We start from the raw sequence: 18,285 nt of genomic DNA, 5'->3' as shown, positions 1-18,285 counted from the left end.
GACATCAAAATGAATGCAAGTTTATTAATTCCTTATTACTTATTTATAAGAATCACGAGCCTACAATGCAAAATAAACCCATATGAGGGAAGGGGAAGTGGTTTTCAAATGATCTTGCCAGGGATTTTCTGACACATCAAGAAATGCTTCTTCCTTTAACATAGGATGGAAATGAACTTTTTATTGAATAAAGTGCATTGAAGCATGTTGAATAATGAGTTAACTTAGTTATTAAGTAAGTAAGTGATTTAAATTGCATTTATTTTCCAGCTTACTGGCTTAAAAAGTGTCAGCAGCCCCCAGTTGTTCCTTTGGCTACAATACTGACTGAGGATGAAGACTATGAAATAGGTAAGTGCAGTATCATTAATACATTTATTTCACAAATATTCATTTTTCATTAAATCATAGATATTTCACTAAGTTAGGGTTCCTAATATGATGCCAATTGCCTAATATGCTTGCATATTTTGAAATTATATACATTGTGGTGTGGAGTTAGATCTGTTAGATTTGTCACTGATTTTTAAGAACCAATTTCTAAAGCTAAAGATTCAAAAGATTCAAGTATTTTTCTCTCAATGCGTGCAATCTTTGTATCACACACTTTAACAGAAGAGAATATGACGAGCTTCCTACTTTTTGAAAAGCAGTTTTGGGAAAGTTTCAGCAAAAAAAGAGCTTGATTTACAGAATTGGTCACTTTACATCAGATTGAATTTAAATTCAGTGAACTGGGCTAGAAGATATAGTTTAGGAAGATTTTATGCCAGACAGAATCTGGACTGAGAGCTGATTCTACAGGATATGCAACCATTCATTTATGATAGAAAGTTCTGAACAGAAGCAAGACAGTGCTTGCAATCATACCCCATCTTGTGCTGACATCATGAACAAAGGTCAGCTGATAAGCTGATATCAACAGCCAGACCCTCCTGGCCTGTCTTCCAGATATAATGGTTTGAATTTCATGAGGCTTTGGGAATGGGCTTGGAGGAAGGGATGTTGGCAAATGAAGTGCAAAGGCATCCTGGCAAGATTCTTGTTTCCTCCCCACTGCCAGACCATTTTGCCAACAGCGGATCAGGTGCCAGATGGTCTGCCTGTCAAGAGTCACTTCCATGAAAAAATAAGGTGTTAATTAAGTTAATGGAAGTTATTGGAAATAAAATGTACCATATGCAGCTTTTGAATAAGTGCCAGAAAACTAGCAAAAATATTGTACAAAAGTGCAGGATCTTAAAGGGTTACCAAACACCTGCGATACAATTTGGGATGGATGGTGAATCATAAGAATTCTTTTTTTAAAAAAGCACCAGCAAATGATAAGACATTGTGTGGACAAAATCTTATTTTGATTGATTCTCCAGTTTTTTTTTAAGGTGGATTCAAACAACATTTATAAATTTAAAGTGGAATAGTCATTGTAGCAATTTTTAATACTCTTCCATAAAGTATTCATTCCTACAATATATTCAGATTTGATTGTTATAATAAATATTCATAAACAGTTATAAAAAAGTAAAAACCAAAGAACTGTGAATGCTGTAAAACGGAAAATAATTTCTAAAAACTAATTGCTGGAAAAGTTCAGCAGGCCTGGCAACATCTGTGAAGAGAAATCAGAGTTAATGTTTCAGATCAAGTGACCCTTCCTCTGAACTAGAAAAAAAAGTTCTTGTCTCATAATTAAGTGCACACAAGCCCACGTCTTCTCTCGACTTGCTAAGTTAGGTATCAAAGTGCTGATATTGGTAAGGTTCAGAAAGTTGTTTTAGTTATCATATAATTACAGATATACTGTACCCTGAGATAATATTGCAGGTTGAAAACTCCTAAAGTGGAGGATAACTCATTACAGTATCCAGTCTATAGCTGGTGAAGCTAACTGTGTTCCTTCCACAAGCTGAGATTTCTCTTTTTATGAAGTTGAAAGCTGACAGGACATTTGATAGAGTAGGTTTACATTGCCAGTGGCATAAAGGTGGTAAAATTATTAAAAACTATTGTCACTCAAGTGCACGCTTCTTCTACTCGAGACTTATTGGTGTTTAATTCTTCATTATTTAACACTAGTAAACTATGTGGATGAATATTTCACGGAAAATTGGTGGCAGCGTATCTACCCCCCAAAAAAATCCTAGCTGAACAGGTAAAAGCTGGAGGTGTTTCTTTACGTAGGACCTGACCACGATAAGATGTTTTCAGCCTTGTTTCTATAGTAGCTTTCTCACCTTGGAGTCAACCAGTGGTGGATTCAAACTTCAGACTAGATACTCAAGAATGTAGTTCAGACAGAGACTTCAATTCAAGCTGCAGTAATGTTATGGAAGCCAAGTAATTGAGTAAATTTAAGTCAGAAATAGATAGGTTCTCGATAAGTAGGTGAATCAAGGGCTGTGGCAAAAGCAAAAGAATGGGGTTGAGAAACATATCAGTCATAATTAAATGGTGGAGCAGACTCAATGGGCTGAATGGCCTAATTGTACACCAATTTCTTATGGTCTAATGGGGTGCTACACTGTTGGAAGTGTCAGCTTTTGAGATGCAATGTCCAGCCAAAGTCCCCTCTCCCACCTTGAGCAGGTGTACAAGACCAAATAGTGCTATTCAAAGAGGAGCATTTATACCGATACCAGCATCCAAAAATAAAATGATCTGATTGGTCATTTCATTGTTTTTTGTAGGAACTTGCTGATGACAAATTAACTAAGGTTTCTTATATTGCAGCAATGACTATTTTGCAAAAGTACTTGATTGGCTATGAGGTGCCTTCAGGTTGAGAAAAGTTCTCTGTAAAAGTGTATGCTTTTTTTTATTAGGTGATATTGTCAGATACCAGTGTCCCCCTGGGTACACACTTGTTGGCAGTGAGCTCATGACTTGCAGGCTATCAACACGATTGCAGTTTGAAGGGACACTTCCATCTTGTGAAGGTAAGGAATTACACGTGGAGATGTGGCTTCTTTATAAGATGAACTACAATCTGCTCAACTTGCAAAACGGATACATACATCAGTATGATAGGGAAAATCCATAACATGGCCAGACCAGAATCCCCTCCCCTGTGGCAGGTGATGGAGTTTAGGGTTAGGTCTCATTCATCAGGTAGGAGTTTGAGTACCCAGCTACCTTCTTGCCTCAATTCTGCTTAATTTTGCAGTAAAAAGCCAATGGATGGTCCTCCCACCCTGCCACCAATTGAGGCCCTCAAGTGGCCAATTAATTCCCACTAAATGGCCTCCTTCTGTTGCCATTACAATTGATCCATTGGTGGATGGGTGTCTCGTTATACAGGAGGCATTGATAAACAAACTCAAATGTGTTTGCTTTTGGAATCCCAAGAATGTCACTTGTTAAACGCCTGATTGAAGTTCCTGACATTGGTAAAGAGGTCACCTACTATTGGCTACTTCAGTGTCCTCACTGCCAATTCCATTTCACCTTCCTGTCACTCAACTATGGCCTATGATCCAACGACATTCCTCAGCCTTGGGTGGGTGTCCCGGGAACAGCACTGCCACTTAATATGTTGCTAGCCTTTCTTCAGAAACTGAAATGGGCAGAACTTAAACCTTCGGGTCCTGTTGCTGGCCTATTCAGTGCCTGATTGAGAAACAATATATTGGGGCTTTCCTTAAAGATGTGCAACGCAAGGCGCTTGTTGGTTTTCCAGTCAGTTGCAAAGTCAATTGCATATTGGAAGTATTAATACGTAGCAAAGCTGCAATTGTTAACACTTTCATAAAAAGAACTTGCAAATAGTGACCATATTAGGTTGGAGAGGGAAATGTGAAAGTGACAGCCCAAAGTTCCAAGTAAAACTGAGGCCATCTTTTTGAATGTAAGCCTTTTTAAAAAGGCTTAGAATACTATGGTGAGATACTGATGTTTCAGTTGTATAGCACATCGATCACAACCCATCTGGTACCCTATATTTTCTTTCAGGATCAGGATTCTTTAGAACTTTCTCCCTGAAGGAATGGTGTGAGCAGAGTCATTAACTATTTTTCAGTTAAAAGTAGATGGTTTCTTGATGAAGGAATGAGTCAAATGTTGTTTGGGGTAGGTGGTAATATGGAGCTGATGCCATGATCAGACCTGCCATGATCATGTCAATTAGATTTGTTTCCATACAGTGTGGAAACAGGCCATTTAGCCCAACAAGTACACACCGTCCCTCTGAAGAGTAACGCACCCAGACCCACTTCTCTCTGATAAATGCATGGGTTGTGACCCATGCGCTATACAACTGAAACATTAGCATGGCCAATTCACCTGAACTGCACATCTTTGGATTGTGAATGGAAACTGGAGCACCTAGAGGAAACCCATGTAGGCACGGGGAGAACGCCAGAGGAGCAAGTTCACTGTGAAAAGTGTACGGCGCAGAAACACCAGAGAGGTGCAAAATTATGAGGGGGCATAGACAGGGTGAAAGGAGAAAGTGAGGACTGCAGATGCTAGACATGCCAAAAACATGGCAATGCAAAAGCACAGCAGATCGGCGGGCATCTGAGGAGCAGGAGCATCGATGTTTCAGACATAAGCCCTTTATCAGGAATGTGATGGACAGGGTAGACAAAGGAAAACCTTTTCCATGGTGGAGGGCTCAATGATGGGGTCATAGAAGATAAGGTTATCGAGGAGATGTAAGATTTTTTTTAACCCAGAGGGCTGTGTAATCTGGAACTCACAGACTGTAAAGGTGGTCAAGGCAGAAATCCTCATCATTTTTAAGAAGTGTTTTGATGTGCACTTGTGATGCCAAGGCATATCGGGCTATCAGCCAAGTTTTGGAAATGGATTAGAATAATTAGATGGTCACATGACCTTTTTTCTGTGCTGCATCTTCTATGAATCTATGACTTTTTAGTAAGAAATACAGAAAAAGTATTCTTTAGTGGTGACTTTTTGCACAAGACAGGCATAACCTTAACATTTGATCTGAGCCATTTAGGAAAGACTTTCTCAACATTAAAAAATAGTTCAGGCCCTTTTGATCCTCAATAGCAAGAATTGTATGCAAAATTAAGTGAAACTTTTAGAGTATCATTCCTGAAAGAAGTGAAACCCAGTTACAGGTGAAAACTATGGATGTGACTACCTGAGAATGTTTTTTGCTCTTCAGAGATCTAGTAATAATCAGATCTCCACTTGTATTTCAGCACAGTGTCCTGTAAATGAAATTCGCAGAGCCTCTTCAGGAGTCATATTAAGCCCAAGATTTCCAGAAAATTATCCGAATTTCCAAACGTGTTCCTGGACAATTCGAGTGGAACACCGGTACAATATTACTATTTTTGTGGAGATGTTTCAAAGTGAAAAACAGTTCGATGAGCTGAGTATATTCGATGGTAAGAATTGCTGTAAGAATTAAGCAATATGTATCAACTGTTATTTGAATGAAATGTAATTTTTTGCTCAGTGTAGTTTACAATGAGCGATGACTTGATGGTCCAAAGGTCAGGCTTTGGAGGTCGTGGCCAAGACATTCAATGCAGCTGTGCTCATTTTAACTTGGAAAATGGAGCCAAGGGAGTTGGGTTTCGACACGGTACAGTTTTTGAGCTTTGAATAGGAGCTGTTATGTCAACCTCTGCACCTAAATCTGGTATTAGGCTCTATACAAATGCCATTAAGGAGCAGAATGTCTGCTCATTGGCCCCTAAACAAAATTGGTTTTCCCCAAAATTTGATCCGCATGTAAACTCACCTGTATTCCTATGTGGCTGCCAAAAAGTTAGCTTTTGTAAAATGGACTTAGTACAACATGGCCCAGCAATTCTTCTGACACCACTCTGATTCAGAAAACTCTTGCTGGTCTCTAATCTTACTCCTTCCAATTGCCACCCTCCATTTCTGACCACTCTATGGCTATTGCTCTCAAACCTGACACTTCACTGAGGATCACTGGGAGTGGCCCAAACATTCAGCCCTCGACCTGTGATCAGCCCTTACGTGCCTACAGGTATCGAGTTGACAACTAACCAGATCCCTTGTGTGCAAATTTTGTTCCAAAATCATGGGGTCTTGGGGCCGATGACAAATCATTTCCTGTGTCGCGTTCATGGCAGCAGGCTAATATGAACCAATTTAAAGGCCACACAGTGCCAAGGAAATCATTTTGGGTAGTGTTCCCAGTCTGTCTATTGAGTAGATATGCTTATTGTTCTGTTCATGTCAAGGATGAAGCATTACTCCATCGAAACGCACTCATTTTGTGGGAGAAAGGAGGATCCCAACCGCTTGCAGATCATGTGTTAACTGATCACTGCATAACATTGAAGAGATTCACTGCTGCGAATGTGGGTAGGCTGTATTCAGTTTTGAGACAGCTCCATCAAGGCAGTAAAGGAGAAACCATTGAGGTTGAAGACGTGTTGTTGGTCAGCCCTCCTCCTGGCAAATCATTCAAAAAATGAAAATGCACGTTTCTTTTTGTTTTTTCATGTCTCGAATGTTTATTAACGAGATGTAAGGAAACTGAATAGTTTTATAGAGTCAGATAATTTATCTTTGAAACAAAGGCAGAGAATCTTGGAAACACCCTGAATTTCTGGCAACGTCCATGGAGGATGAAACAGAGTTAATGTTTCAGATTATGACCTTGTGTCGGAAGATGACCAGAACTTGTGAAAAGTGTACAAATGTAGTTAACATGCATTGCCATTAGGAAATGGGTAACACATTCTGGCATCAAGAATTTTACCTTGTAATTAGCCTCGTAGAAACTTTGAAATGAGAACTTAGTAAAATTTTCAGAATCTTTAGAATTTCTGTGTTGAGGACCAAATGTTGACTGAGTGTTCAATGATGAGTTTGTTTTATACTTAATAGGGCCCACTGGTCAAAATCGACTGCTGGTTGCTCTAAGTGGAAATCACACTGGACAAAGAAATTTTACAAGTACAGGACGACACCTGTATCTACGCTGGTCAACAGATCATGCAACAAGCAAAAGTGGATTCAAAATCCGGTATACAGGTACAGGACTTCTAACTTTTTGTCTAACATTTAATTTTTAGATTTTAACATCCCATAGATGTGTTTATAGCCCAGTATCAATTGTGATTATTTTTTTTAAAACTAAAAATTGTCCACTATATGCATGTAAGCTGTTTTGCTCCACTTGTACAATGCGGGGATGTTATAAAATTGAACTTACCTTTTTGTTCAAGTGCATTTTTTCTCTCTCTCCTCCAAATGTGTTGCAGTTTCTGTGGTTTGAATTTTCAACCAAATGCAGTACACTCAAATTCAATACTCTCCTGCCTAAACGTGTGAACATACAACACACACTTTCTGCCAAAATATTAATATGAACCCAGGATCCAACCAGATTTCTTCATTTCTCAAACTTGGGACACTGAGGTTAATGTTTGAGATCAACCCAATTTTGAACGTAAGAGCAATGAACAAGAGTCAGCCACTAGGTCCTTGAAGCTTGTCCCACCATTCAGTAAGATCAATTGTAACCTCAGCTGTACATTCTTACCAATCCCCGATACTCTTTCATTCCCTTGGTCATCAAGAATCTATCTATCACTGTCTTAGAAATATTGAAAGATTCTGCATCCACTGCCGTTTGAAGGAGGGAATTCCAAAAACATTCAACCTTCTGTGAGAAAAAATTGTTACCTCATCTCTGTTTTAATTAGTTGACTCTTTATTATTAAACTGTGACCCCTAGTTCTAGATTCTCCCACAAGAGGAGTCATCCTTTCAAAGCTCACCTGGTCAAGTCCCCTTAGGATCTTGCATGTTTTAAGTAATTCACCTCTGGCTCTTCTAAATTCCACAGCATAAAGATGTAGTTTAGATCAGAGTGGTGCTGGAAAAGCACAGGAGGTCAGGCAGCATCCGAGGAGCAGGAGAATCAATGTTTTGGGCAAAAGCCCTTCATCAGATTTGCCCTTCATCAGAAAATATTCCTGCTCCACGGATGCTGCCTGACCTGCTGTGCTTTTCCAGCACCACTCTGATCTAAACTCTGGTTTCCAGCAACCGCAGTCCTCATTTTGCCTAGGATAAAGATGTAGCCTGCCTAGCAATGCCTCATGAGGCAATGCACTCATTCCAAGTATGAGTCGAGGAAACCTTCTCTAATCTGCTTCCAACATATTAACATCCTTTAGTGAGACTGCATCTGGAGTCATCATACTGATGTCTTGTATAACTGGAGCAAAGCCTCACTACTATTGCGTTCAATTCCTCTCTCAATAAAACATAAAACAGTTAAAGGGAAATTGTGTCAAACTAATTTATTCAATTTTTTGAGGAAATCTCAACCAGAGTAGGTGGAGGGAATCTGTAGATGTGTTGTATTTGGATTTCAAGAGGGTTTTCAATAAGATATTTCACTAAAACTTAATCATAAGATAAGAGCCCATAATATTGGGGGTAGAATATTGATGTCGTTAAAGAACTGTCTCATGGGCAGGAACAGCAAGTGGAGATAACGGATTCTTTCAACTTGTAATCAGTGGGGTTTCACATCAATCAGTGCTGGGACCACAACTCTTTGCGACAAATATATGAATGACTTGGAGGAAGGAAGTGACTGTATTGTAGCCAAATTTATAGATGTCACAAAAATAGGTGGAAAAGCAAGTTGCAAGAGGGATACAAATATTTTACAGAGAGATGTCAATAGGTTAAATAAGTGGGCAAATGTTTGAAAAATGAAGTATGAAGTGAAAAAATGTGAAGTTGTTTGATATGGAAGGGAAAACAAAAGACCAGAGTATTATTTAACAGGAGAAAACTGCAGAAAGCAGCAAAACAAGGGGACTTTGGGGGTATTTGTGCACAAAACACAGAAAGCTAGCATATAGGTGCAGCAGGTAATCAGGATTACCAGAATGTTGGCCTCTCTTTCAAGGGGATTGGAGTATAAGAATTGGGAGGTCTTACTGCAACTGTATAACATGCTGGTGAGACCACATACAGAATATTATGAACACCTTTGATTTTCTTATTTAAGAAAATATATTATTTCATTGGAAGCAGTTCAGAGAAGGTTCACTTGGATGATCCCTGATATGGAAGGATTGTTAGCCGAACAAATGCTAAATAGGTTGGACTCGACTCACTGGAATTTAGAAGAATAAGAGATGGTCTCTTTCATTCTTACAGAGTAAATGCTTAGAGAATGTTTCCCCTCACGGGAGAGTGTAGGATTAGAGCACATTGTCTCAGAATAAATGGGATGTCAATTTAAGACTGAGCTGAGAAGAATTTCTTCTCCCTGAGGGTTTTAGGCCTTTGGAACTCCCTGTCACAGAAACCCTCCCTGGGAGCAGAGGCCTTGTATATATTTAAGGTTGATATAGATGGATTCTTAATCGGTTGAGGAATTAAGGGTTACAGAGAAAAGGCAGGAAAGTGGACATGTGGAATATTGGATCAGCCATGGTCCTATTGAATGCTGAAGCAGACACGAAGGGCTACTCCTGTTCTGATTTTTTTTAATGGTCTTATAACACACTATTGGCTTTCCTGAACTTTGCTGATCTAGAACATCAGTTTCATACTTGTTTGAAATATTATTAAGAGCTAAACAGTCTCTTAATAATAAGAGTATTATTATTCTTATAATAATAAGAATTATTATAAGGGCAGAGTATCCAGTTCAAATGGAACACCAATCTGGGAGGTACATAGAACCTGACTTGTATGGTAGATACTTACCAGTTTGATCATTGCCTTGGGTTACTAGATTACTAGTCCTCAGATCATTACCCTGTGATTTGAGATTACTAGTCCCCAGATCATTATCCTGGGGCTCAGGGTTACTAGTTCCCAGATCATTACCCTGGTTTTCTAGATTACTAGTCCCCAGATCATTACTTTGGGATTCTAGATTACTTACCACCAGATTATTACGCTGGGATCCGAGATTACTCGTCCCCAGATCATTAAGCTGGGAGTCTAGATTAATAACCCCCAGATCATTACCTTGGGATGTTAGGTTACTAGTCCAATGGCATTACCACTGTTAGCCCCTGCTCATTGTATTTATTACTTCAAATTCTTCCTCTTTAACCAGAATGTCTTCATTGTCCCTCACCTTTGTGAAGACAAAGACAAAATAATCATCAAGACCCCATCTTTTTCTACATTCTGCATTTCACACATAAATTGAATCAGTTACGATGTGCATTTCTGTCGAGTCCTACCTTTTCCTTAGTTATCCTCTTGCTCTTAATGTCCTGATAAAACATCTTTGATCCATCTTGATATTGCCTGGCAATATTTTCTCATAACCTCCCTTCTCTTTACTAATTTCCTCTTTTACTTAATTCCTACAGTTTCAGTACTCCTCTAAGCTTTTCACAATAATAACAATTTTGGATTGTTGCAAGCTTTGTTTTTCTACTTGCTTTACATTTTCTGCTTCTGGATAACCATGATCCTATCAATGTGTCAGTGCCACCCTGTTACTTTGTGGTGGCATTCCAACCAAAGTGGATCATGATCTCCGGCTTCTCACCCTCCCCATCAAAGTTGTCTGAACTTTTGTGATTCTCTTTGATCCTGGCACCAGGAGGTTTTAACTATCTTATGGGACATCGCCCAACGCATTTTCAGAATTTCAAGTCTGCAAACAATTGCCACTGCTGATATCTTTAGCAGTATCTCAATTTCTTCTTTTCTAATAAAGAGCACAAATTTCTTCCTAACATTGTGAAAAGTTTGCATCTATAAGTAGGCCAGGTGCATTATCTTTTTATCTTTCAAGACATTTGGAAAGTGTACATATTTCATCAAAATCCCTGCTTCTTTTCCTTTGCATCTTCATTAATTATATTCAGTAACTGGAAATCTCATGGACTGGGATATTGTAGAGGTGATAGCGGTCTCAACTGCCAGCTGATGAGCTAATGAAACCACCACTTCATCCTTTTCTTCCATTGTCCGAGAATCAGAAAGCCATGGAATCATACATCATGGGAACAGGCCCTTCAGTCCAGCTTTTCCATGCCAGCCAGGTTGCCAAACTGAACCAGTCCCATTTGCCTGCATTTGGTCCATATCCCTCTAAACCTTTCCTGTCCATGTATCTGTCCAAATCTTTCTTAAATGTAGTAATTGTACCCATCTCTACCACTTCCTCTGGCAGCTCATTCCACATATACACCACATTCTATTTGAAAAGGTTGCCCCTCACGTACCTTTTAAATCTATTGCCTCTCACCCCTAAACCTATGCCCTCTTTCTTTGGACTCTCCTACCCTCGGGAAAAGACCTTGGCTATTCAGCCTATCTGTACTCCTCATGATTTTATAAATCTCTATATGGTCATCCCTCAGCCTCTTACACCATAGAGGAGCAAATTCCCAGCCTGTCTGGCTATCCAGCCTCTCTTAACTCAAACCCTCCAGTTTTGGTAACTTCATGGTAAATTTTGTTTGCAATTTTTTTCAGTTTAATAACATCCTTCTTATAGCAGGGTGACCAGAATTGTACACAGTACTCCAAATATGGCCTCATCAGTGTTTTGAACATCTGTAACATGACTTACCAACTCCTGTACTCAGTGTTTTGACTAATGAAGGTAAGCATGCCAAATGCCTTCTTCACGACCTGATCTACTCGTGATGCCACTTTCAAGGAACTCTGTACCTGCATCCCTTGGTTTATCTGTTCGACAACACTTCCCAGAGGTCTACCATGCTTAGTCGTACCCTGGTTTGTCTTACCAAAGTGCAACACCTCACATTTATCTGAATTAACCTCCATCTGCCATTCCTCAGCCCATCATCCCAGTTGATCAAGATTCCATTGTACTCTTAGATAACCTTATTCAATTTTGGTGTCTTCTGTAAACTTACTTTTTATAAATGATGAACAATGATGGACCCAACACCAATCCTTACAGTGCACCACTGGTCACAGGCCTCCAGTCTGAGCAAAGACTCTCTAACATCACCCTCTGTCTTGTATCGTCAAGCCAGTTTTGTGTCCAGCTGGATCCCATGTGATCCAACCTTACTAATCAGATCCATATGGAACCTTGTCAAAAGCCTTGCTAAGGTAACTGGTCCTCGGTAGACTTTCCTCTGGGATCAAGGACACACACACCTAAGCTTTCAACTTGTGAGGGCCTGGCTGCTTGTAGAAGAGGGTTTTGGGGAGATGAAGAGCAAGGGAATTCATAAGAGCTGGGTGTGGCCTTCAACATGTCTTCCTTCCTTCGTGCAGGCATTGGGGGTCAGAGACCATGAGAAACCACACAGCAGTTTGTTTATCATGCTACCAGCAAGAAATGTTTCCTATCCAACAGTCGGTTAAAACCAGCAGAAAAGGGACAAGGTCCTTAAATAGACATTAATTTCCTACTGAACAGCCTCACTTAATAATAGGGCAGGAAGATGATCAATAGATCTTTTCCCAGCCTTGGACTTAATCACATGGAGGTGGAGAGGTGGCTGGATCACCATCTGATAAATCCTGACATTTAAATGGGTTCACATCTCCTCACACACCATGAGGATGAGTGCAGAATTCTGTCCACATTGTAACCTTAGAAGAGATGCAGAAAATATGTATTTTCTCAGATGTGTCTACTGTTTTCTCTTGTTTTCTTCTTACTGGTAGAAGCATATCTGGAATATAATGAGCTGTTTCCTAGTTTCAACTCTGAACTAACATTTTCCTCAGTGATTATGTTTCTCAGGCAACCAGAATCCATCCCTACTTTATTGGCATGTCTTCAATCTACATTGCATTCATTACATCTTTCATTGACACTAAAGTTCAACTAATTCCCTCATTCACTCTTTCACAAACAAGATTTTTATGGTTCTTAGCTTCTATAAATTATACTCATGACAGATTTCTGAATTGGTGAAGTTTTACTTTCTCTTGTTTGTTAATGTTATCAACCCCATGGGGAATCTGGTAAATTAAATACTGAATGAGTCCCGAATGAAGAAATGTCACTTTCTGTAATTTTAAGTTCAATACAAATCAGAATAATGTAAATGAGCTATGAATTAATGGTCAGACAGAACTTCAAATGAAATGATCACATTAAACTTAAACTTTGCAGTAAAGTTATTTCTTATACAACCACAAGCATTCTTCTTCAACATGTGTACCATTAAGTAGCAACAAAGTTCCACAATATGCTTCTTTTTATTCAGGCAGGATATGTGAGGAGTCCTATTCAATAACTTTCACCTCTGATTTTTGTCAATCCGACTATCATCAGTAAGGTACAATGTTTACATAACCTTTCTCCCTCGTAGTCCTGATGATGTAGTTTTCCAGAGATCTTTTGAACTGACTATCCAGTAATGCCCCAGTTTTTGGTTTGGCCATTTCTGGTGAAAAACCCAACTCTTCATTTGGAATCTGTGAGCTTTTCTCATAGCCCTCTAGATTTTTGGCCTTTTTACCTCACTTCCACTTTTCTTTGTGTCTACCAGCAACATGGTGTTAATTTGGAACTCCCTGACTGTTGGCTGTGCTTCTATGTCAAAGATTGCCACAACATGTGGACCAGTTTTTCTTATTGTCCAAGAAAATTATGTTGATCACTTTATAATTAATAGAAACTCTTCTAAGACCTCATCTAATGTCTTAAAAACCAATTACAAATTCCACACCATTTTAAAGAAATTACGTCTTTCCATGCTGATTTATAGATTTAATTTTCTTTTTCCAGAATCCTTATATTTGATTCTTGCTTTGAGGCTTTCTGACTTTCAATTGATTAATTCCTAATTTTTTGAATGTGAATTTTCGTTCAGCTTCTACCCATCTTGCTAGAATTGACTACAGTTCATTCAGAACACTTTCTCTATTTTGAAGATATTTTGCAGCTGTACTGTGCAGCTGCTTTGAAATGTAACCTTCAATAATTTACATTTTTAGCTCGGCAGCTACATCGCGAAGTTTGCTCACTCTACACCTCTTACGATCTCTGTGATTGAGATTACTGATCCACTGTCTACTGGAGATGATATTGAACAAAATGAAGGAGGGCTTTCCACCCATGAAGTGTCAAATTGACCTGCACCATTAGCACAAATAGGCTCATTGCAAATTGATTTATTTTCACTGTGCCCAGCCGTTTTTTCTGCTGAAGTTCACAGAATGAGAGTTCAAACTCTTTTTGGACACATATTTCCCAGTCCCATTTTGATTTCGCTTGCTTTAAAATTTAAAATCTCAGCAATATTTTTGAAATCAATGAGAAATAAAAAGTGGTGCAGTGCATTACAGGTTGCTGATCTTCCATTTTGTTGCTCCATGATGTAGTCTAATTGAACTCACTGCAGCGTTTCATTTATCTGTAGCTATGCATCTCTGCACTATTTTAATCATCACTGTCTCTAGTGCTGCTGGTCAAGTTTTCCTATTACCCCTTGCTGCTATAGTAAGGAGCTGTTTTCATTCTCATAACAGCAAATACATTTATTACAGTTCAATCCTCTTCATTCACTTCTGTCAGACAATCATAAGCAATGACAAATCAGGACTTTACTCTTATTCAGCCTGGACAGAAAACATTTTTAAAATTGCAATATCGAAGCAAACAGTTGAGTCCTTGTAGGTGTTTATCCTCCAATGAGCCTCACTCCTAATCCTAAGTGTAATTTATTTTCCCATTTCCTCTATTTCCACATATCATCAACGATCTATCTAACTTCTTCCCCGATCACTATTCTAAGCATCTTATTGTTGGTACCATAATTGTAAGCATGGTATGCTACCGTATGATTTCTTAACAGTTTTCTTTCTCATTGGTGGTGATTTGTCACTGCCTTCAAATGCAAGTCAGGTTCCATGTCCCCCTCAGCCAGAATAAGAAGTGAACCTGTGCTGTTGCTGTCCTGTTCTGAAGTAGAGGCTGGACATTCAGCTAAATGTTCTGATTTGGGCAATTCTGCAATACGTTTGCAAAGCCCTCTGGGGAGATTGATGGCTGTTTAAATATCCACATGGTGCCCTTTTGCAACATCATTCAATGCCATCACATTTTTGCGTGGACACTGACAACGTCCAGGTCTACCTCATCACCCTATCACACAGCTCCTCTGTGGTTATTAAATTATCCAACTGATTATCCAGCCTGCAATACTAGATGAGCAACAATTTCTTATAGTTAAAAATTGGAAGGTCTGAAACTATTGTTTTTGGTCCGGGCTCAAATTATCTTTCCTCGCTTTTTTTTAGATTACTTAGAGTGTGGAAACAGGCCCTTCAGCCCAACAAGTCCACACCGACCCGCAACCCACCCATTCCTTTACATTTACCCCTTTACCTAACACTACGGGCAGTTTAGCATGGCCAATTCACCTGACCTGCACATCTTAAGACTGTGGGAGGAAACCGGAGCACCCGGAGGAAACCCATGCAGACACGGGGAGAATATGCAAACTCCACACAGTCAGTCGCCTGAGTCGGGAATTGAACCTGGGTCTCTGGCGCTGTGAGGCAGCAGTGCTGACCACTGTGCCACCGTGCCGCCCACACCATGCCGCCCGCTCCTGATTCCATCTTTCTCGTTGGCAACAGTCTGAAATTATGTCAGTCTGTTCGCAACAGTTAGGAAAAGCAGCGGCCTGCTGTGCAGCCAGGAGCTGCAGGAAAGAGGAGAGCAGCAGCAAGATTGAGCTCACAGACAACAACATCTGTTTAATAAAGAACATGGGGAGATTTGCAGTTACCTTACCTTCTCAGAAGAACTGTGCTTCCAGAAACAGAGTATAAGGCAAATATCTGTAATCTCTCAGTTAGAGACCTGCTCCTTGCTAGACTGGGTGGTCACTCAATACCAATGAAAATGACCTGTGTGTGGCGGGGTGCAATGGGAAAGCGGGCAACGAGGTGAGGAGAAAAGAGGAGGCTATTGGGAGAGGGAAGAAGAAGCAGGCAGCACTGGGGGGGGGGGGGGGGGGATGAGGAAGCTGGCAGTTGCAGTGTAAGGAAAGGAATGGGTGAAGGAGGCTGCAAAGGAATGAGAAAACAATTTTAAACCTGCCCAAGGTAATACACAGCTAATGGGGAGCCAGAGCATCTTTTATCACTTAGATAATGAAATCTGTGAAAAACAACGTGGAATCCCTAGCTTAAGGGGGAATGTGTCCAGGTGCCCATTTGGGAGGGAAATTACAGAGGAATTGAGATGAGAGATGCATTAAATAGAATACTGCCTGCCTGCTTTAAACGCTCCAGCTTTGTGCAAATGTTATAGAAGTTTATTAGCTGTGATTTCACCGAGTCTGTGAAAGGTGTGTTTTGGGAAATCATTTTTTTTTGTGTGTAGAAGTATGTGTCAGTTATATTGAGCTTGTTTCTAAGTTATGCATATTGTCTTGGGCCAATGTAAATACTTTGATTTCTCAGAAATTCAAATTTTCCCCATGTGTTGTAGCTTTCAGTGTAATGGGAGTTGATAACTATTGAGGATACCAATGATTTCTTGCAATTCTGCTTCAGCATCAGTCCAAATACTTTATATACCAGCTATTACAGAAAATGTTGTCAGTATGTAACTGCATCATCTAGTAAATGAGTTAGTGATATAAAAAGATAATCCCCCCAAAAAAATCAAAATGTACAATGTGGAAAAATCTCAAGAGTCCAAACCAAACAGCGTTGACTGATTCTGAGGCTTGACCTAATCTCCTAACTCTTCCAAATTCTATTTTTGAATTGTCCCTCTAAATATTCCAGTTGAGAAGGTGTCCACATGATGACTGTGGGTGTATGTTCAGTGCTGAGACTGGATGATCTTTTTTAACAAGGTGTCTGCATTAAAAAATGTGAAACCGACCTGTTGAATCTCCTCTTTAGTTTATCACCCACATTCACGTCCACTCCCGAGCAAGTCCCTGTGTTGATGAGAATGGTGTCACAAGATCTTAATGCACTAATCTAGCCAATTACTGAGATAAGATAATGCAAGTGTGCTCTCGGTTTTGAGTTGTTTTCCACATTCAGGTTGATGTGACCTTCTTCCCTTCTATATGCAATGACTTGGTGTTATCTGTGGCTATAATAATGATTTTCTCTTTTAATCTAATGATATTGAGTCAACATTAGAATAAAGTACTGAAGAGGACACTTTTTGTGCTGAACAAGACAGAGTAAACTTTTATTGATCACTGCCTCACAGAATGCTGATACTGCACTCAGTTAACCAGCTTAATAGAGCAATAGTTGCAAAGCTTATTACCGTGTTGCAATTTCAAGTATCCCCCACTCCCAGACACTGAGATGAGAACATTGAAATGCTGGGAACATGCAGCAGGTCTGTGGACAACATTAAAGTTTCAGGGTCATTGATCATTTTATCAGAATCCCCAGAGATTGCTTAAATTTCTTTTCCGTGGGTTTTAATTCTCTGAAGAAGCTGAACATCTTGATTTCATCACTGACCCCCATCCATGTGAAGATCATCCTGACAATGTGCTTGCTATCAGGCACAGTCTTCAGATAGAAGAAAGAAATCTGGATGAATGTCTTGCATGCCATAGCACTCTGACACTGGGGTACATTAATGAGAACTGCACACAAGTGCCAATAAACTGGAGAAAGAATTGTTTTGAGCTGGAACAAACAGTGGAATCACATTTTTTTTCTGGCAGATAGGGCAATGTACTTCACTCGAATATCTTTAGAAATGTTATGGATTGTATAATATTCTATAACCTTGCAAATGAGTATCTATTCAGCATGCTGTTGCTAACTTAAATGTGTGATACAAATACAGTGTGACCTGCGATTGACTCAGACATTGGGTGGAACTGTACCTAAGTGGTTAACACTGCTGCCTAATAGCACCAGGGAACTGGTTTCAATTCCAACCTCAGGTGACTATGTGGAGTTTGCACATTCTGCCCTTGTCTGCACGGATTTTTTCTGGGTACTCTGTTTTCCTCCCACAGTCCAAAAATGTGCGGGGGACACCCACACCCAACCAACCCCACTGCCCTGTGGCCGAACTCCCCCTCCCACTCCACCAAGGATATAGGTCCTGGGCCTCCTACATCGTCATTCCCTGACCATCCAAAGCCTGGCGGAAAAACGTCTCATTTTCCACCTTGGGACCCACAAACCCCACAACATCAATGTGGATTTCACCAGTTTCCTCACTTCCCTCCCCCTACCTTATCCCTGTTCCAAACTTCCAACTCAGCACCGCCCTCATGACCTGTCCTACCTGTTCATCTTCCTTCCCACCTATCTGCTCCATCCTCTTCTCTGACCTAACACCATCACCCCACCTCCATCTACCTAATACACTCTCAGCTACCTTCTCCCCAG

The 18,285-nt window shown here is 39.9% G+C and overlaps 1 protein-coding gene across 1 annotated transcript in view; it reads left to right on the top strand.

Annotated features, from left to right (window-relative positions):
- LOC132835936 (CUB and sushi domain-containing protein 1-like) overlaps window positions 1-18,285 on the top strand; it is a 2,426,762-nt gene that overhangs the window by 2,205,384 nt on the left and 203,093 nt on the right. Inside the window, exons 46-49 of the mRNA XM_060855058.1 lie at window positions 271-351; window positions 2,823-2,936; window positions 5,169-5,357; window positions 6,841-6,987. Coding sequence (XP_060711041.1) covers window positions 271-351; window positions 2,823-2,936; window positions 5,169-5,357; window positions 6,841-6,987 — 531 coding nt within the window. The remainder of the gene's footprint in view (window positions 1-270; window positions 352-2,822; window positions 2,937-5,168; window positions 5,358-6,840; window positions 6,988-18,285) is intronic.

The sequence above is a fragment of the Hemiscyllium ocellatum genome, chromosome 3 (genome assembly GCF_020745735.1).
Source record: "Hemiscyllium ocellatum isolate sHemOce1 chromosome 3, sHemOce1.pat.X.cur, whole genome shotgun sequence".
NCBI lineage: Eukaryota > Metazoa > Chordata > Chondrichthyes > Orectolobiformes > Hemiscylliidae > Hemiscyllium > Hemiscyllium ocellatum.
This window is presented reverse-complemented; position numbering and strand designations above follow the sequence as displayed.